Source organism: Microtus oregoni, unplaced genomic scaffold, assembly GCF_018167655.1.
Source record: "Microtus oregoni isolate MIOR12 unplaced genomic scaffold, Mior012 000048F_ref0000485, whole genome shotgun sequence".
In the NCBI taxonomy this organism is placed as follows: Eukaryota; Metazoa; Chordata; class Mammalia; order Rodentia; family Cricetidae; genus Microtus; species Microtus oregoni.
The window spans coordinates 2,780,956-2,802,118 of record NW_024543222.1 but is presented as its reverse complement, the minus strand read 5'-3'; the positions used below and the strand labels follow the sequence as shown (position 1 = coordinate 2,802,118).

Below are 21,163 nucleotides of genomic sequence, written 5' to 3'. Positions count from 1 at the left end.
AGTGCCCCATTTTATAATTGGGTTGATTAGCCTTTTACGGTCTAGTCATTCATTATATACACAATCTTCCTTCCTGCCTGTACACCTCCATGCCAGAAGAGGGCACCACCAGATCTCATTACAGATGGTTGTGAGCCACCGTATGGTTGCTGGGAATTGAACTCAGGACCTCTGGAAGAGCAGCCAGTGCTCTTAACCTCTGAACCATCTCTCTAGCCCCATCTGATGCCCTCCTCTGGAATGAAGGCATACATGCAGTTAGAACACTCATACCTAAAATAAATAAATGAATCTTAGGAAAAAAAAAAAAAGAATGGCCAAGAAGGGTTAAAGAGGCAGAGAGCTATTGGAGATGCAAACAGAAGCCGCGGGTGGTTAGAGGCCTCGCTAAGGATCCCAGTGGGAGAGCTGCTGGGCTTGCTGAGAGCCCAGACCCAGGCTGCAGGACCCTTGAAGGAAGCTCTTAGATCCTAGCAGAGAGAGAGAAAGGCACCTTGAAGAGGCTTTTTAGGGTCCCACCACTATCCTGTGCTGTCTGTCTGCTGATTCCTTGCCACGGTTTCACCACTATTGAACCAGAAGAGGGAACAGCGCATTCCAGCAACCCCAGATTTGGGGCTTGGCCTTCAGGGACTTGGGTGTTGTGCAGCTATGGTTTGGTTCAGGGCCCAGCCCCTTTCTCTTATCTTCTGCCCAGCACCAGGGCTGAAATGGCATCTTCTTTAGGCCAGGCTTCAGCACCCCAGGTCTGCTTTTCCCGGTGTGCCCAGGGCCCTAGGATCTGCTCCCAGGTATGGAAGGAGGGGGGGGGGTCCCAAGGGCACTGACCCTTCTGTCTTAGTTATGTTTGTTGGTGGAGAGAGACGCCTGACCAAGGCAACTTAAAAAAGGGAGGAGTTTTCTGGGGGGACCTGCTTACAGTTTCATAGGGGACCATGGCGCTGGTGCTGTGGCCGAGAGCTTACATCCTGTCTACAAGTTGGAGGCAGAGAGAGAGCCAACTGGAATGGTTGTGTTTTGAAACCTTGAAACCCAGCTCTAGTGACATATCTCCTCCAGTAAGTCTTCACCCCCTAATCCCTTGCAGTTCCATCAACAGGGGAGCAAGCATTCAAGCACGCCTCTTGGGGCAATTCTGTTCAAACCACCGCAGAGGGGGTTCTCAAAGGCACCGACCTTTTCCTCTCGTGTACTTCCCAGAGCAAAGGAGGGCTGGCGCAGGCTGGGGGCTTTCTAACAGAGGCCCACACATCTGCGGGAGTCTTCTGCCCCAACCCAGCCTGTGTGTGTGTCCTCAGGTCTTGTCCCTGCACCTCCAACCCCTGTACATGCACTGGATCCGGAAGGAGGCCCCGTCTTTCTCCTTTCCCCAAGGCACGCACGCTCGCCTTTGACAGAGGAAATGATTCACACCCAGGTTCAAAGGTTGGGGTCAGAGCAACCAGCGTGGGTGAAAGGAACCGAGGAGAGGAAGCAGGGTGGGGACAGGAGGCTGGGTGGGTCCTGGAGAACCAACTCCCACTCTTGGACGCACTGATGGGAATCACCCGAGTATAGGAGCCGTTGGAGTCCTGTCTCCCAAGTGTAAGATGCAGAGTCAAAGAAATGTCAGCGACATGTGTGTATGTTGTGCAGATATGGGTGTGTGTGTGCATATAGCTCATATTAATTTCAGTGTCTCCCTGACTGTCTGACAGAATTTCCACATACCTCTCCACCCTTCCAGGCTGCATTCAGAAGGACGTGCATGCCTGAGTGTGCTTGTGTACATGAGATCTCTCTCTCTCTCTCTCACACACACACACACACACACACACACACACACACACACACAAACACGCACATGCATGCACCACGCCACATGCATACGCATATACACATGTACACACACACACACACACACACACACACACACACGCCAGCTAGGGGCCAGAACCCCCATGGTCAGTACCTAGGCCTGGCAGGAAACCGGCTCTGGGAAGCTGTACGCCCCACCTTTGGCATAAAACCATGTTTTGTTGCTGTTCGTTCGCAGCAACAGAGCATGGGGGTGGGGCAGGGCAGCCTCAATCTGAAGAGCAGTTATGGGGGGCAGTTCAAGGACTCACCGCTGTCTCTGAAGGGTTTGGGAGACACTACTGTATCCCTAGGGGTCTCGTCACCACCCTGAAGGCCAGGGTGCCCTCTTCTCTGTGCACCGTGGGCAATGGGAAGGCTGACCTCAGAGATGGCCTTCAGTCCGGTCCCTGGAATCTCAGCCAAGATCAGAGCCTAGAAGGTTCCACGCCAGGAAGGGTTGGTCAGCAGCAGCATAGCCAACCTCCCAGCTGGCCCAGGAGCCTTAGGGAACCTGTTAGCTAAAACAGTTTCTGAGCTAAACATATTGTACTCCCAGCCCTTTAGCAGGCTGAGGTAGGGGGGTAGCTGACTGTCCCACAGGTTCTGACTGACCCTGGGTCCCCCGGATACCGTGAGGTGCAGGGAAGGGAACTGAATGGCCCTGTGAATGTTGGGGTGGTCATGTGGGGCCCCACGTGCACAAGTGGCCAGCTGCTGTAGGTGGGACATGAGAAAATCCACCAGGTTTTGCTGACCAGAGTGAACAGTGTGTGACCTGAACCATGAGACAAAATTGGGGAGGCAGAGTTTGTGGGCGGGGGAGACTGCCAGGTACTGGGCTACAAAGCAGCTGCCTAAAACATCAGGGTTGTCTTGTGAGTGTTCTGGGGACAGAGTCTGAAAGGAAAGTGTGGGCAGAGCTGGCCGCTCTTGAAGGCTCTGAGGGATGCACCTTGGGGTGGTGGCCAGGAATTCTTGGCATCCATTGGCCTGTGGCTGTATAACTCCTATTTCTCTTCTCTTTCATCTGGCTTTCTATGTGTGTGTGTGTGTGTGTGAGAGAGGGGGGGCACAGAGATGGAGACTACATGCTTGTGTGTCTTATGTATGTATGTCTGTGTGAATCATGTGTCTATATGTGAATGTGTGTTTATTGGTATGTGTCTATCTGTGTATGAGTGTCTGTCTGCATGTGTGTGAATGTATATATATATGTGTGTGTGTGTGTCTAAGCTACCCTTGCCTTCTCCGGTTGTCAGATCAGGCCCTCCCATTCTACTATACCCCAATTTTAACACATTATCTACAGATTACCCTATGTCCAAATAGGATCACAGTCACAGATACTGAGTTCAAGCCTGGACTCCTGGTACCTTTTGGAGGGGGGGTCACGGTCAGTCCTAGGAGAGGATTGTTGGGCTAGGGGGCGGGCAGGAAGGCCCCTCTGTGGTCACAGAGGTTGAGAGTGTCAGGGATGGGACTCTGGTGGGGCTGTGGGATGAGGTGGCTTCACCGACAGAGGATGCTGAAGGAAATTAAGGAGCTGTGGTCACTTGCCACAGGACTGGAGGTCACTGTGTCGGGCAGAGAGTGAGCCTTTGAACTCCTCCGAACACCAAATATCTAGCAACCTAGCAGTCTTAGATATTTGGAATGTTCTAGAAGGTGTGAAAATGCGTTTTTCTTTTCTATTTCTCTTAGCATCCATGGTATAGGTTGCTTCATGAAATAGTGCCTTAAAGTTTCAGGGAAAAGCTGTGGCCGCCGTGGATGGCTGAGAGGGCGGGGATCTCAGAGCAGCTGTCAATACAATGGGACTCTTAGCTCATAAGGGTTTGAGTTGCCAAGTGTCCCCATACTGATCTGCGCTCAGCGGGTCTCACCGCCAGGCCCCTCAAGTGTCACCAGGCTCTGTCCTGTTGCTCATCTCTCTGCTCTTTCTCCTTTCAACTGCCTGGGTGACAAGAAGCCTGCTGCCCCGGTTCCTATGGAAACAGAACCCCAGCTTCATTCGGTCTGAGGCCAGACTTGGAAACTGAATACCTCACAGGTTCTGGGACGGTGTGAGCAGATGGTTGAACATGCGTAAGCGCAGACGCGTGTGTGACTTGTGCACATACGCGTGTGCACGCAATCGTGAGCCTAGCGACCGAGTTGCTCAGGTTGAGGTCCCCCAACCTCTGGGCCAACACCGTTCTCAGCACATGACAGATAGAAACATGTTTTCATTTCAGGATATGAAGGAGATAGAATCCACCTCATTTTATAGATGAGAAAGCAAAGGCACCCCGGAGCCAAGGGACTTGCCTTTCTTTCCCTCATTCCACAGTTGCTGTCTTCTCTCTGGCATCAAGGGAGGTTCTAGAAACCTAGGCCCTTTGTTTTGGACTTGGTGCCTAGGAAATTAGTTTCCCTGAAGCTTCTGCTGGGCTTGGACCCTCTTTCCAGCTGAAGACTGAATGATCCCATACATGGTGGTTGGGTTGATGCCCAGCCTCTCCAGCCCTGGCTGCCCTCACGCTGTGCTGCTCATGGCTATGGGCTGGCTGGGGAGGGGCAGCTCTTCTGAAGCTGTCGGGGGTGGGGGGGGAGGAAGTAACCCTTGAGCTTGTTATTTCTCCTCCCTGGATATCCTGGGAAGAGCAGGTGAGGGCTCGGCTGGCTCCGGCTGTTCTTGCTATGTTCCTTACCATGGTGGACAAACCATTGATGGATCATGTCTGCTACAGGAGAGGTCTAGTGCCTTCTTGATACACAGTCATCAGGGACATTGATCCATGGACTTTGTGGCAACCACTTACTCAAACCAGGCTGGTACCCTACAGTGGCATCTCTCTGAGATGCGGACAGAGGGTCGACAGGAAGTGGCATTTAAAGATGTGGAGTTATATGCTGGCTCATTGAACTAACAGTGGCCAAGGTTCCTGTTCTAAACACCTCCAAATGCCAGGTCCTTACCACTGCACAGGGCCAGGGAGGGATCAAGGTGGAGTTTTGTGGTTTTAATTTAACTTAATTTTTTTTTTTGAAACAAAGTCTCTGTAAGCACAGGCTGGATTAGAATTCTTAACAGTTACCCTGTCATTAAGTTCTGGGTTACAGAGATGGGACACCATGCTCATCTCAAAACCAACAAGCCTTATCTACTTATCTACCTCCCTCCCTTCCTTCCTCCCTTCCTCTCCCTCCCTTCCTCCCTCCCTCCCTCCCTCTCTTAGTCTCATCTAGGTCAGACTGGCCTTGAACCCCCATGTAGCTGAGGATAACATTGAACTTCTTGATCCTCCTGCCTCCTACTGGCTGCTGGGACTAGAGACATGGACCATCACACCCGGTTTATTCTGTGGATTGAATCCCGAGTTCCATGTATGCTAGACAAACCCTCACCCAACTGAGTTCTACCCACAGCCTTCAAGATGGTTTTTGAGCTGGTTATCTGCACAACTGGTCATGCTTTGTTTATTGTATTTGCTCAAGAAAACACCTGTGCTTCCTAAGCCCCTGGTGGGTTTGACTGATCTCCCTGACCATATCCTATGCTACAGTGTCTCCCTTTGTGTGTCTAACCATGAAGACAGGGGTCTTTGTCCCTCCCTGGACGCTGACTCCATGTGGCATCAGGAGTGCAGCTGGAGATGACCGACACCCTGCTGCTGGTGGGCTTGTGCGCCCGATTCCCTGGCATGCTGTGTTGTTGATTGCCAGTCACATATGCGCGGAGCGCCACGTGCAGAGGATCTGCAGATGTCGCTCCTGGTGGGCGGGGCGGGCTCCTCCTCCAGCACATTGCCAACACTTGCTGGCGCCTGACGGCCGGCCGCAGCATCCATCTATGCCGCACAGCTGCAAAGACCCCGGGAAGGGATCCGAGTCTGTGTGCCCCATGGGCCTCTTACGTGTGGGAGAGACCCTTGGCCTTACACTGCACCAGAAAGGCCTTCTGGACAAGGGGCTGGGATCAGGCTGAGCCAGCCCGGGAAGGCTGAGAAGAACCAAGAAATCCTTGGTTCTGTCCCTGTGGTCCAGCCCTGAGTTGCCATCCTCGAGGAGAACTAACATGTGAAATATCTAGTACCCAAACCAACCAACCAAACAACCCCAACAAAATACCTACACTCCACAGGGCTGTGGATACAACTTGTTGGTAGAGTACTGTTTTGACCTCACCGATTTCTCTAATCCAAGACATCCTGGTGTTTTGTGGGACTGTAATGTGCCTCCCTGCATGGGAGGGTCCCTCACTGTGAAGTCTCTTGTCCCACTGACACCCCTAGAGACCCAGTAGGGATGGCCATGGGAGCTGGGTGTGTGGATCCAGACCCAGAGCTGACTCCCACTGTTAGGGAGCTTGGGGGCTCCTGCACCCTCTGTCCACACTGCACCCTAAGGAAGGGGGACCATGGGGCAACTGCCTTGCAGCCTGTAATAGAGCATCCATTAACCAGATGACGGGGGGGGGGTGGTGAGTCCCTGGGGACCAGGAGGCACAGGAAGCCCTTAGAAGGCATAGCCAGCCCTCAGAAAGGGGGAGTTCTGCCCTCTCTCATTCATGTTTCACCCTGCTTCCATTCCTTATATTTCTCCGTCCCCCTGACACCCCATTCTGCCCCTTGTCCCCCAAATGCCCTTGCTACCACTCTGGCTCCCAGCCAGGATGGCTCCCTGCCCTTGTGGCTCCTGGTCAGTGGCTTCTAGACAGGCCAGTCAGGTATCCAGGAAGCCAATTAGGTGCTCAGATGGGCTGGGGCCCTTCTCCGGCTCTTGAGGCGGGAGCTGCTGTTTCCTGATATGCGTGTATGCCACTCTCTGAGCACAGGGGTAGGATAGGGAGCTGACTTACACTGTCCAGAGAGTTGCTTGGGTCAGGCAGAGAGAAGGTGAGCTCAGAGTGAGGAAGCCTTGGAGTTCTGGGAAGAAAGAGGAGGCGCCCCTGGGGCTGGGCTGTCTCGCTGACACAGGCTCAGTTGTTGTGCCCACCCTGTTTCACACCTGCAGTGGCTCCCGGTCACCTTTCCCTGCTCTGCACTGAGTGTGACGAAGCTGAAATCACTGCGACCCCTCTGCTGCTCTGCGCTAGCCCCATACTGCGTTCATTTGCCCTGCGCACTTCTCTGTCCATTGCCGCGCACCTCTGGATCTCCTCGAGTTCAGTCAGGGTGTGTGAGTCACTTTTCTGTGACAAACCGTCCTGGGAAAAGCAACTTACGGAAGAAAGAGTTTATTTTGTTCAAGAGGGACACAGTTGGTCCCTGCTGGGAAGGCACGGTGACAGGAGTGTGAGTCTAGCTGGTCGCACTGTACAGTCAGAAAACAGGGAGAGAACAGGAAGTAGGTGCAGCTATAAACTTCAAGACGCATCCCTCAATGGCATACTTCCTCTAGCAAGGCTCCACTCCTAAAAATTCCACAGCCTTCCCAAACATTGCCACCATTCCGGACCAATTGTTTGAACACATGAACCTATGGGAGACATTTCACATCAGAACCACAGTGTAGGGGCTGGAGAGATGGCTCAGAGGTTAAGAGCATTGCCTGCTCTTCAAAGGTCCTGAGTTCCATTCCCAGCAACCACATGGTGGCTCAAAACCATCTGTAATGAGGTCTGGTGCCCTCTTCTGGCCTGCAGACATACATACAGACAGAATATTGTATACATAATAAATAAATAAATAAATATTTTTTTAAAAAAGAACCACAATGTAGAGTCTTGCTCTGTAGTCCAGGCTGCCCCGGAACTTACTATGAAGCCTCAGACTGGCAGCAATCCTCCTGCCTCAGCCTCCTGAGAGCTGGGATGACAGATGTGCACCGTCATGTATCCTGAACTAAGTTGCATTCTTGTTCTCTTCTGGAGTCTCTGCCAAATTCTTGAGTCTCGTTTTCAAGATTTTCCATTGCTGTCCAACTTTGCACAGCCAGAGAGCACAGGAGGTGTTAGGACCTGGCTTCAATCCTTGCTCTGACATTTATCCACCTGCACCCGCACCCACCCAACCGCTATCTTTGGCAAATCTTTTTACTCGGCTTAGAACAGGTCTCATGCCAGTAAACGAGGGGTCAACCATCTGCTTCAGATCCCAAAGCGACCACCTGCCAAAGCATGCTATCGTGGACCCCTTCAAGCTAAGCGTCGGTCAGTGGCAGTGCGGGAAGACCTCAGTGTCCCATGCATGGAGTCTGATGCCATGCTCGGGCCTTAGCACCCCCTCATGCTGGGGCATGCGTCCTCCCTGAAGCACCTGCTTCCTTCCTGCCCGCCAAGGTCCCATCTGGCCTTGCCTTCCTCTCTCATGATTCGAATGTCCCCTCGCTGCTTCTAGGGACACCTGTGCTCGTCACCTGCCACCCTTTTAGGTTAGCTGTGTTCTCTGTTAGGCGAAGGCTGCTATTTCCAGTCTGAGAAGACAAATCATGCCTCGGATGCACGTGGCTATTCCTTTTGCTGTTTCTTTTGTCATCATTGCTTGATGCTCAAGACCCCACCTTGTCCTCAAGCAGCTCCCAGCCTGGTGGGGTGGTGGCCCCATTCTGTATCAGCCAGAGGACCCTCTGACTGTGACTATTACTGCTACTACTGATGACGATGATGATGATCTAAAATGACAGATACTTGACCAAGACAGGTTGCTTTCTTCTCATGCCCTAGTCCAGGTTCGCGCCTTTGGTGGCCCAGAGCATCCAGGACCCAGTGTGACTGCATTCCAGTCATGGAGAAAGGAAGACGGGACAGGGGATGGGACTGAACAGTGCTTTCCATTTTTAAGAGTGTGGCTTGAAAATTCCATACTTTAACTTTTATTGTCCTTCTCCACTGGCCCTGACCTAGCCGCATGGCCACCCCATGCAGTCAGGGTGGCCAAGAAATGTCTTGCTTAGCTGGCCAGCTGTATGCATGGTAGGTGCTTCTGTAACTGTGGAAAAAGTTGGTCAAACAAGGCCAATCAAGAGTCTGCCATATGCACCAAGGCTCCACGCGTGTGGGCAGAGGTGGCAGTCACATGGTAGGCGGTCACTCTTAGCCTGCACAGTAGACTCAGGCTGCCTGTGGAAGGGCTATGGCAGCTGCCGTGTGCTGTCCAGTAGCTGCTGCTCAGCTGGTAGGTGGGTGAGGAGTGGGTGTCACAGAAGAGTGACATAGGCTCTGACATTTTAGGTTTCAGTATGACAGCATTTGAAGTTTTCCTAGATGAATATTCTAGATTATTCATAAGCCAGTGATCAAACCCTCTGCCTCCATGGGCCCTGCTGATGACTAGGGAGATCCTGTGCCCCTCGTGGGGTTCATTACTTCCTTCTGCCTGTGTGTGTGGGGGTGCTCACCTGGTGGCTCCCAGCTGGAGCACCCATTTTGATCTTAGGAAATGATGCCCCCAGTGCCCGAGTTTCCCCTTGGGTCTGTGTGCATCACTACGCTCCTGACCTTGAGTGGCCGCCACAAGTCAGACAGACTCCACCCTGCCCAGCTGTGTACTCGAGTGGCAGCCTGGGGCCAGGCCAAGCCACCGGGACTCAGGCTCTGTGGTCCCTACGTGGTCCTGTCTGGGAATGTCCCCGCCCTGCTCCTGAAGGTGAGGAATGTCTCGCTGGTGTAAGCAGCAGAGCAGAGAGTGGCCCATCTGGCTGGCAGGACCTACCTACTAAAGTCAAAGCCAGCTTCACTCCTGGCTTCTCGCTCCCCTGATCAGACCCTGCCTGGGGTCCTGTGCAGTAAGAGACTAAAGGGATGGGTAGCTCTGATTGTCAGCTTGACACAATTAGGATCATCTGGAAAAGACAGTTTCCATGAGGGACTGTCTAGATCGGGTCAGCCATGGGTGTGTTTGTGGGGGTGCTCAGCTGGTGGGTCCCGACTGGAGTATCCATTTGACCTAGGAAATGGTAGTTCAAGTGCCCATGGTTCTGCTTGGGTCTGTTTGCAACCCTGCACTCCTGACCTTGAAGGGCAGTCATCAAGCCCGACAGCCCTCACACTATAAGCTTGGAAGCCTGGAGCATCAGGTGAGGAGGGAGGACAGAATAGGGGTGAAGGACTTTGGGGAATGGATGGGGACAGTGATGGTGCTTCTTTTAGAACAAAAGATTTAAGCCGGGCAGGGGTGGCATATGACTTTAATCCCAGCACTTGGGAGCAGAGGCTAGGATATATCTGAGTTTGAGGCTAGCCTGGTCTACAGAGCGAGTTCTAGGACAGCCTGGACTCCACAGAGGAATCCTGTCTCAAAAAAAAAGGATTTTTTAAAAATTTTACACGTGTGAAAGTTTTACCTACATGTATGTATGTGCATCATCTATGTGCAGTGCCCACAGAGGCCAGAAGAGGGCGTCAGATCCTGAACCACCTCGTGGGTGTTTAGAACTGGATCTGGGTCCTTTGTCAGATCAGCCAGTGTTCTCAACCATTGGGCTATCTCTCCGGCCCCTTATTTTTATTTTTTAAAAAGATTTTTTCATGTCTAGCTCTATGTGTGTGCCATGTGTGTGGGTGCCCACAGAAGCCAGAGGGAATCACAGTGGGTTGTGATCCACCCAATCCCTGACAGTACTTAATATTAATTAACAAAGCTCTGAAGCCTGTCTGAGGTGGTATCTCCCAAGGGACTTGGACCCCAAAGTGTGACCGTGGTAATTGACCCCTAGAGGCCATGCTCTGTCACCTGTTAGGCCACTCACTCAGTTCTCTGCTGCACAATTCTCCAGTAAGACTGTCTGTTCCCTGCTTAGTTCCACGGAGCTAGGGGTTCCTTGGAAATGTGGAGGACCCCCAGGTATAGAGCAGCAACAGTGGTGTTTGTGTTCCCAGGCAAGGGGTCTGGTTCTTTGCCGTTTGTGTCGTCTCTCTCTACTCAGACTGCTTGGCAGAGCTGGCAAGCCTCTGGCAAGGGCCCTCCGTCGCAGTCATCCGGCTGTGACTCACGCTGGGGAACAGGGACAGAGCAGCAGTTGGGTGTGTTAGCAGCAAACTCATTAGTCCCGGAGGTCGCTTCACATGAGGGACAAATGGCTCATTTAGTCTGCCTGGGGCTTCAGCCACACTCAGGGCAAGGAAGGCACAGCCAACCGGAGAAAGCAGCCCCACATTATCCCCAGGGCCCCGCCTACTGCTCTCCTTCCTCCCCATCCTGTTTCCCAGGCAGGTCATGGGCCTGGACTGAGGCAGCCTGTCAGAGGGAGGCTGGCCTGAACCGGCTGCCACTCTCTCACAGAGCCACTGTGGGAGCCTAGGGTGTAATTCGTAGCAGGAAACACCAGTGTTTGGTAGACAGGGAACGTGGAAGGCTCCAGTGAGCGGCCAGAGCTAAGCACCCCACCCCCAACGCCCCTCCTTTGGGCCTGGCTTTACCCTCTGGGAAAAGCCCTAGAATGTTCTGGTTCCCAGTTCACTGGTCCCCTGAGTGACTTTTGTAACAGTGATCAAATACCTAAGGAAAGCAACTTAGGGAGAAAGTGTTTGGACTATCAAGGGGACGGTCCATCATGGTGAGAGCTCGCTGCTGGCAGCAGGGGCTCCGTTCAGCTGACCACACTGCACCAAAGTCTGGCAAAGAGCATCGGAGACTTGCGCTCAGCTCACTTTTCTTCCTTTTTTAAATTAATCAGTTTGGTGCGTGGACGGCGTGAACATGCCATTTCAGACATGTGGAGCTCAGGGGACAACTTGCTGAGTCCCTTTCTCCCCCTCCCACGTGGGTCCCAGGGGTCACACTCAGGTTGTTGGGCTTGGAGGCAGGCACCTCTGCCCACCAAGCCACCTCAGCAGCCCACCTCCTCCTTTTTATACAGTGCTGGGAGCCCACCTTAGGAAATGGTGCCACCCACAGTGGGCAGGCCTTCCCAACTCAACCAAATCAAGATAGTCATCCGAGGGACATTCCTGGAGGCTCTTCTAGATTATTCTAGGAGATTGTTCTCATCAAGTAGACAGTTGAGATCAGCCATCGCACTGGCCAAGGTAGAAACCCAGTCCAGATGTATCTAAGAGAGTCACCACGTCCAAGCCCATGCTATAAGGAGGTCTCCAAGGCTGTGTGGTGTAGACTCCAGGATCGAGGCCGTCTCCTCTGGACACCCGCAGACTGGATGCCAGTCCCTCTTCCTTTTGGCCTCCCAGGTTGACCTGGCACGCTCTTGTGATTGGATGAGGAGGGGGAGAGTTGAAGTTCCTATAGGCCAGCTGTCACTGCAGACACTTGTGCCATCTGATGTACTCCCGACTGGGGCACTGACACCCCCACATCCAGGACCCCAGGATGAGCTTTCATTAACGCAAGCTCCTACTTCCTCCCTATTAGCTGTTCAGCAAAGAGCAAAGTTGACGTCCAGTTCTGTCGGTGACAGCACCAGTCAGTCTGGTGTGGAGAGTGGAGTGGACGGCGGTCGGGGTCAGGTGGGGAGTAGAGTGGACGGCAGTCAGTCAGGTGTGGGGAGGTGGATTTCAGCAGAGCTGTGGAGGGCAGACAAACCTCGCAGCCCCTCTGTGTGGTGCAGCAGGTGAGGGAGGGTTTCTATTCTCTGCCCTTCCCAGGTTGGTCCCTGTTCCTGGCTGAGTCATCTCTCTGCCTGTAGGGGTCTCACCTTGGGACTGGCAGGGGCATTGTTAGGGTCCTAGGCTACGGACATGGGCGGGGAAGGGTGCTCCCTGGGGAGGTATCACTGGGGTAGCTGTGGCGATTTTAAAAACGAATGTTTTCTTCTCACCCTGAGCTACGCTGACGTGGAAGTAGGGCAGGCTGGTGACTCAGCCCTGGTCCCCACACTGCAGCGGTGGCAAGCTGCCTCCGGCCTCAGACCCCACAGAGCAAGGGTGCTTGCTTTAGAGAGGGTGTGTGTGTGGGGGGAGGCCAGAACACTGCAGGCCCCTGGGAACAGCCTGTTCTTCCCTGATGGAGATGGGGTCCAGCCAAGAGTCCTGGCAGTGCAGGGCGAGGTGTCTGCAGTTGGCACAGCCCGAGGGGCAAACTGGGTAGCTTCATTGCTACTGTCCTGAGACTGAGGGCCAGCCTAAGCATGCTTGTAGGCCCGTTGTGTGCCTTTGTGATCTTAGGAGGGGTCAAGGCAGTGTGTCCATTGCTGGGCCCCCTCCCTATCTCAGCATCCCCAGCCTCAGATGGGGGCTAGGATGCTGGGGACATCTCTCTATTCTAGTGTGTGATGGGGAGCTAGGACACTGGGGGCGTTAGTCCATGGCAGAGCTTGTGTAGGAAAGCAGGGTTGTGAGGGCTGAACAGAGGTGATGGCGGAGGATGCCTGAGACTTGGAAAGAAGGGTATCATGTCTCCCTGATATGTGGGTTATCACTCACAATGATGGCCCTGGCGTGGATGATGAATTCACCATCAATGCTCACTGGGCGAGCTATCAGACAAGCTGGGCTCAGAGCTCAGGGGCCAGGGCTCCGCCTTGGAAGGCCCTTTCTCTCTTGCTTCCAGGCTTTATGGGTTTCATGTCTTTTTTTTGTTTTGTTTTGTTTTTTGTTTTTCGAGACAGGGTTTCTCTGTGATTTTGGAGCCTGTCCTGGAACTAGCTCTTGTAGACCAGGCTGGTCTCGAACTCACAGAGATCCGCCTGCCTCTGCCTCCCGAGTGCTGGGATTAAAGGCGTGCGCCACCACTGCCCGGCGGTTTCATGTCTTTTTAACTTGACATTTTTTTTGGATAAGCTAAGCAAGGTAGCACATGGGTGGGCAATCCCAGCACAAGGCAGGGTTAGCAAGAAGATTGAGATTTTAAGGCTAGCCTGGGCTGTTCTGTCAAAAACAAAACAAAAAACCCCAAAAAAACAAAAACAAACAAAACTCTGTCAGAATTGCAAGGGACGCAAAGCAAGCAGTCCAGGCACTGCTGAAGTTTTCGGCCCTGTTAGAGTCGGGGATGTGAGGTTCTGTAAGCTGTGCACTGGGGTGGTGCCCTCGGGGACGTGGGGTGGAGGTGCCTTTGGAGCCCAGAGCAGAGCATTTGCTGGGCACTGAGGCCAGGAACCTCTGGGATGACTCAAGAGCCTGCATTTAGAAGACTTGCAAGAGGAATGAGTATTTTGTTTAAAAAGCCCCTGGCTGGGAGATAAGCGCCCAGGCGCTGTGGTCAGGCTTTTTTGTAAACGTTTAGCGTGAGGCAGGCCCAGCTGGGGACTGGGAAATTAAGAAAGGTTAGTCATGTGAATCTGTGAAGGGAAGCCTTATGTCTTGGGCAGATGGTGGGACGGGCTTTGTGGCCCGCACACGCTTGGCTGTCAGCTGTGCCCACCGTGGGGGCTGCCTCAGGGAAGGTTCAGAGTTGCAGCCCGTAGGATAGCTCGGTGGTCCAAGTTTGGAGACAGGCCCGACAGAAAGGGCCCTGGAGTGGCCCAGGTGCAAGCAGCACTCTGTCTGGCGTCCTGTTTCTTCTAGACTGGGGTGGCTCAGTGTGGTGTGCAAAGTCCGTGCGAGTGTTCCTCGTCCTTCGTGCCTGTTTGGACCAGTTCCTCCATCAGGAGTCCACAAGGATTCTGTTGTCTAGCAAAGAAAGTTGGGCATTGCCCTCAGTGGGATTGAACCCTAGCTGGGAGTCCCGCTGGCCTCTCTGGAGGTGAGGGAGCCACCGTGTCTGAGGTCTCAGTGGGTGGGGACCGTGGATGGCCATTTCTGTTGTCAGAGACTGAAATGACAGCCGCTGCGGGGAAGAGTTGCGGGAGAGGCCCATGTAGAGGAAATGACCGCCACAAACGTCCTAGGACAGGAGGTAGCGTGGGAACAGGGAGGGGACCAGTAGACTTAGTGAGTGGATGAAGCCAGGGCAGCTGGCAGAGGTGACGCGGGGCTTGTACAGTGTGAAGGAGGCAGATGGGACATCCCATCTAAGCTCGGAAGCCTGGTGGTGGGAGCCTGGAGGTGGAAAGGGAGAGGAAAGTGAGGGGGGGATGTCAGTCAGGAGTGTGGAGGAGCATGAGGGAGCGTGATGGGGAGCTTGGGGGGCCGTGGCAGGGAGCCAAGGCAGTCAGAGGGTGGTGGCTATGAGGAACAGGAAGCAGCTACTATTCAACTCTGTGTGACGATGTAAAATTACATACATAGTCATCTATGAACTAGAGGAATTTATCAAATTAGAAATAAATTACAGGAGCTGGAGAGATGGCCCTGTGGTTTAGAGTGCTTGCTGCTCTTGTAGAGGACCTGGGTTTGGCTCCCAGGACCCACATAGCAGCTCACAACTTCAGTTCCAGGGGATCTGACACCCTCTTCTGACCACGGGTTCCTGCATGCATACAGTTCAGGCATGTTCAGGAAACACTCTTTCTCATAGAGTAAGTTTAAAGGAGAGTAAAATATATGAGTTTTTGTTTAAAATTAAACTATGTAGAATTATCACACCACCTTGCCATTATACTTGAGTCTGCCCCCAAAGAACCAGAGGCAGGGGTGCGAACATACGTGCATCTCCATGTGTCGATTGCGATGACAGCAGCCTGAAGGCTGAAGCAACGCCAGTGTCTCCTGAGTGATGAGGAAACCGTGGTGAGTCCATACACTGAGATGATTGTCACAGGCTGAGGACAGCCTGGGCTACAGGGTGAGTTCCAGGCCAACCTGTGCTGCACAGTGAGGCCCTGTCCTTAAAACAAATAAACCAGAATAAGCACGTAAAGAAAACACGCATTACTTAGGAAAACAGTAGGCCAAGCCGGGCGATGGTGGCGCACGCCTTTAATCCCAGCACTCGGGAGGCAGAGACAGGCGGATCTATGTGAGTTCGAGACCAGCCTGGTCTACAAGAGCTAGTTCCAGAACAGGCTCCAAAGCCACAGAGAAACCCTGTCTCGAAAAACCAAAAAAAAAGAAAAAAAAAAAGAAAAAAAAAAGAAAACAGTAGGCCAGTGAGGCAGTTCAGCCAGTAAAGGCGCTTGCTGCCAAGCCTAACGATCTGGGTTCAGTCCCCAAAACCTACTTGGAGGAAGGAGAGACCTGACTCCCGTAAGTTGCCCTCTGACCCTCCACGCTCACGCTGGGGCTCACATGTATGCACAGCCACACAAAATTAACAAAAAAGATTGAAAATAGGTAAATTACTCAAAGTAATCTAAGTAACACTCCAGCTCGATTCCTGAGCCACGGCCCAGTCTGTTGTTGTTCGTATCCGTGTGGGAGAAGTCCCATGTTCCTGGCTTTGGTGAAGATGCCGCACTGACAGCTCGGAATTAGCCAAGATGGGAGCTCTTGTCTCGTAGGCAGATGCTTCAGGTCCTGCAAATGCTATTATTATTTTAAACCCCAGACTGCCACTGTTAAATAGCACCCAGCTAGAAACTAGAGAACGGTGCTTATCTTGGTCCCCAGATGTTCTAGGAGTACCCTGGCCAGCATTATGATGTTGAGAATGAAGGAAAGAATGGAGATTCTTGGCTTGAGAATCTGGGTAGGCCACAGTAGTTCCATTTTGCCAGGATGGTGATTTCCACAGCTTCGGGGCCGTGGACGGTCCTACGACCACTTGCATTATACCTGCAGCATGACAGGCCCACCCGGAGATGAGGCATATGGGTTCTGCCCTTGAGCAGTCTTGGGCTGTGAGGAGGCCGGTCCTGTCACTCACTGACTGGAGCATCCTGTCCAAAGGCGCAATAGGACTGGGCAGGGAGCCACGACCTCCCTGAGGAGGCCACCCCCACTGCTGAGTTGCTTCCGACTGAGGCTGTACCTGGACTCAAGGGTCAGGGACCCTGGTGCGCATGCCAAGCGACTGTTTCCGCAAGCCCTTCCTGCACCCTTTTTCCCAGGCTTTTTGTGCCCCGTACCCCAGGGCTGGACCTGTGGGCTTCTTCCCATCCCGCCCCCCCCCCACACACACAAAAAAAAAAAAAGGAAAGAAAAGGAAAAAAGTTCGCCGGTGCTTTCCTTTCTGCAAACCAGCTAGACTCTCGTTCTTAGCCCCACCCCCATGACAGTGAGCTGCCTGACCAGTCCAGGTCACCACCTGCACCAGGTGGCTTCTTTGTCATAGGACTCTCTGACCTGGTGGGTCAGGTGTGAGCTCAGGTCTGTGTACTAACTCCATACACGGGCTGGCTTCACACCACAGCCAAATTGTTCCCTCCAAGGCCAGCGTGTGCCACATACTCTCATGGTGTCTGCAGGGCTGTGTGCCCTGTGGTTTCAGGCGAGTCTTGGCCTGTGGCTGCCCCTCTCGGCTTCTGACTAGAGAGGGCTCTGACTCTGTTTTCTTTTCTGTCTTTGATCTGGTCTTTGGATCCCGGCTGATCCCAGGTAGCCTCTGGGATGTTCCTTACCTGTAGCACATCCACAGGGCCCCTTAGGCTGTGTCTGGTCACATTCTGAGCGTCTGGTAATCACATGTTGTCTTTGGGGGCACGTCTGTGAGCATGCCGCCGTCCTGTTGGTGCGTTCACCTGGCGCACAGCACCCCTCTGCTTAGGTCTCCTGCCACCTCTTGTAGCCTGGATTATATAACACTGGGCCCTACACTTCTTTCTTCAACCACTGTCAAGGCCAGAGCCCCTAGACCCTAGAAAGGGGACTGAGTGGCCAACCATCTTTCTGAAAATCCCAGAATGCCACAGCCAAGCATGTTATCTAGGGGACAGTTGGGGTGATGAAAGGGATGGGGGAGTGGGGGTGGGTTCAAGCTAAGCAAAGCCCAGTGGCAGTTGGGTTGTCCTGGAGTTAGGGGAAAGTAATTATGGTGAGAAGGGAGGTGCCCTCTGTTTCCCATGTCCTCTAGGGACAGAAAGAAAAGAGACACAAGGGTGAACTTCCTATTGGGAGGGTGGCCAAACCTGCTTTGGTTTCCTGATGGAGGAGTCCGGGCATCTAGCGGATTCCCAGGTCTGATACAGGGCTGAGTGGTTACAGGGAAGGGATAGGAAGCAGAGGGCTGGGTAGCCAGAGTTCCGCATCCACTCTGGCAAGGGGTGTTCTGGGGTCCCTGAGGGGAGCACTGCATGAAGTCTGCACCCTGGCTGGGCTCTCTTGGAACCCTGTGGTGTGCTTGGCTTCCCTGCCTGGATACAGGCTGAGCAACAATGAGCTTCCCTCTGCTAATCTGCACTTGCCCTGGGGAGAACAATCGCACGGGCGTGTCTCCACTTACCAGGTGCTTTTTATAAAAAAACACAAGCGAACAACGCCCGCCTGCCTGCCCAGGTTGGATGCTGTCCCAGGGACCCGGCATCTTCCCAGGGCTCTGTGCTGTGGGCCTTAACTTCTTAGATTGGACCCCAGCATCCCCAAATTCAGGACACACAGGTGACCGGCTGATGGTCAGACTGCCAGGCAGGTCCAGGTCCAGACAACAGCGGTTGGGGGTGCCCACTGCTCCTGGAAGTCAGGCTTCAGAAGGATGCCTGTGTGAGGGCCTCTAAAATGGCCGTGGTTTTGCAGTTCCCATGTCCACAAAGCTCACTTGGTTGAAAATAGTTTAAACCATCTGAGGCATGAGGGAGGGAGGGAGGGGTGGATTTTCTGAAAAAGGCCGGACTCTATTCCAGGAGCTTAAAAAAAAACAAAACAAACAAAAAAAACACCACATTAAACCTAGCTCAGGCTTGGCCTCTCCTACAGAGACCTCCAAAGCCTCACCTGCCTCTGCAGGTCTCAGCACCCCACCCCACCCCCATTACCACACTTTTATAGTGATGGAGGAAGCAGACCCAGAGCCAGGACAGCTCAGGGACTCACTTGTCACCACTGAGGACCAGGGGATGGGCTACCCACCCACTTGGCAGGGACTTATCTCTTGCTATGCATCCTTAGAGCCCTGTCTGCACAGAGGTCCTGAGTTCGAGGTAGCGCTCCGGCAGTGGACGTTCCGAAGGGAAACTGGTTGGCTCAGCCAGGACGTGGAGAAACACCCCGGTCTCCCTGGGGACCCTTCCTGGTAACTGGTGATTGCTTCTGTGTCTAACCCATGGTTTTATCTGACTGCCCAGGGATGTCTGAAGTGTGAAGGCTGCGTGGACAGAGAAAGGCCAAGCTGTGGGTACCCATTGATGAGGAAAGGGCCCAGGAGCAGCCCTCTTCCTTTCTTCTGATGTTAGGAACTATAGTTTCTCTTTTCTGCAGGGAAGGTCGCGGTCCACTCTCTGTACTCAGGAAGCCCTTACAGTGGAAGGGGGGAGGGGTGCGGGAACGACTCTTTGAAGGGCCGCCTCTCCCTGCCCTCTGCCTTCTGTAGCACCTACCCAAAGTGTGCAGCAGCGACCCCCGGGGACTCGAGGGGGTAGCAGTCCTCGATGTACTGGATGCTGGGGGACTCCCAGGACCCTCAGCCCTGTAGTCAATAGCGTGGGGTCTTGCGGACACGCACTAGCCCAGCGCTGCCCCTTAACCCTTGCAGGCCCTGTGCTCTTACGCGAAGGAGGCGTTCACGAACTTTAGCTGCGTAAATAAAGCCTCCGGCAGCAAGAACACTGCGCCCAGGGAAGGGGAGGAATCTCGTCCCCCTCGGCGCCCGCCCGCTGCTGTGGCCCGGCCTCCACATCCTCCACATCCGCCCACATCTGGCCGCGGAGGGGCGTGAGGGGGAGGGGCCGAGGCCGTGTCTGTCGCGGTCCCCTGGGCACCCGCCAGGAAGGGAGAAGGGGGGCCAGCTCAGGTCGTGTGCCTGGGACTCCGCAGTCCCTGTAGAAGCTGCTCTGGTTCCAATCCCCCCTCCGCCCAGTTTTGACAGGCGGGCGCAACAGCCAGTGCGGAGTCGCGGAGTCCGGCGGGGTGCGGGAACCTGATCCAGCCGGGAGGCGGGGGCGGGGCGGGGGCCCGGGTGCTTGGGTAGGGGCCGGCGCCCGCCTTCCTCCCCCATTCATTCAGCCGACCGTGGGGGCCGAGGGGCTCCGGCGGCCAGCTCGGCACTGGGAGCGGGAGCGCGCAGAGCCGGGGCTCCGCGGGACTCCCTGTGCACCAACCACCATGTCCGACCCCGCGGTCAACGCACAGCTGGACGGGATCATTTCAGACTTTGAAGGTGGGTGCCCGACCCAGCGGCTGCTTGGCGAGCTGGGCAAGAGCCTCCAGGCGGGCCTGGAACGGGACAGGGGTGAGCACAGGAGAGGCACGACCCCGGATTGCTCACCCTGGGGCTCTGCCCCCCAGACCCAGTGTTGCCTACATGAAGAGCCCTAATTAGGGATCCTATAGTTGATAGACCCTCTGGTTGGAAACCACGCACCCCCGGGGACCCAAGGTTCACATTGCCTCTGGGGTGTTCTTCCTTTTATTGTTGTTTGTGTTTGCCCAGCGACTGTCGCCTCCTCTGGGGCTGGCTTGACTTCTTCGGAACTACTCCGGGGAACGCAATTCCACCCTAGAAATCAGTGGGCTTTCTTCTTTGGGTGTTCGCCCTCAACCCTCTTCAGCGTGGGAGTTAGTTCCCCTCCTCGGATCCAGTAGGCGGCTGAATCCTCAGGGTGGACCGTCCTCCCCTCCCCCACGCCAGCTCCGGGGTTGGGGTTGAGCCCAGTCCCGGGCTGGCAAGGGCTGCCAAAGTTGATCAGCCGTCAGGCCCCTTGCATCCAAGGGGATCCCAGCCCGGCGAATTTCAGGGTCCAGGGTGGGATATCCCATATCCCAGATCCAAGCCTGGGACATCTTTATCTATCTGTGAGGGAAGAGCCTTTTGGGGCAGAGGGGCCCTGTGAGCGCGCAAGGACAACACTTTCGTCTCTGGTCCTGAGTTTACAAAGTGCAGAATTACTTGGGGTCTGTTTTCTTCAAGAGTGGGCCTGCCATCCCCGCCCTGGGCTTGCATGCGCGCGCTTTCCAGAGGCCTCGTGACTGCCACTGCCGGTGCGGTGGCCCCGAGTCCTGCGTCCTCCTCCGGAGTAAATAAAGCCAGTGGAAAGGGAGGCTTACACAATGGTGTCCCGCGCGCGTCTGGGGCTGGGTTTCCGAGGGGCGGGCCTGACTCTGCCGGGCCGCGAGCCCCCGCCCCTCTGAGGGGCTCTCAGGCAGCCCTGGGCAGAGCCCTCTGGTGGGCTGTGAGCGAGGGAGGAAGGGCTGCACAAAGTTAGCCAGGTTCCAGAGCAGAAGCCCTAGCCCTACAAGTGACCAGTTGGGGGTGCTCCAAGGCCCGATGCTGGAACCAGGGGGCTTGTCGTAAGCCCACCCGAGGTCTTCCGTGTCTCTGAGTTGGGTGACTTCTTTGGGGAGCAGAGCCTTTGCTCTGTATTGGGATGTGTGTGCAAAGTCTGGGAAGTTGGTGGTTGCTGGTGTGTTGGCAGCCGCTGGCCGTTGAGGAGCCTGGGATATCACATCCACTTGGTCATCTCAGTGTTGGGGGCAGTTTTTAGATTCTAGCGCTTGCCATCTGTGTGCCTATACAAGGCAGAGCTGCTTCTAGGCAGA

The 21,163-nt window shown here is 54.3% G+C and overlaps 1 protein-coding gene across 3 annotated transcripts in view; it reads left to right on the top strand.

Moving 5' to 3' along the window:
• The window catches only part of Septin9 (septin 9), a 161,414-nt gene that overhangs the window by 44,350 nt on the left and 95,901 nt on the right, over nt 1-21,163 (top strand). Inside the window, exon 1 of one of the 3 annotated variants that reach the window (XM_041635761.1) lies at nt 19,353-19,784. The exons of the other annotated variants lie outside the window; for them this stretch is intronic. Coding sequence (XP_041491695.1) covers nt 19,730-19,784 — 55 coding nt within the window. The 5' untranslated portion in view covers nt 19,353-19,729. Of the gene's footprint in view, nt 1-19,352; nt 19,785-21,163 lie in introns of those variants that run through there. 3 annotated transcript variants of the gene reach the window in all.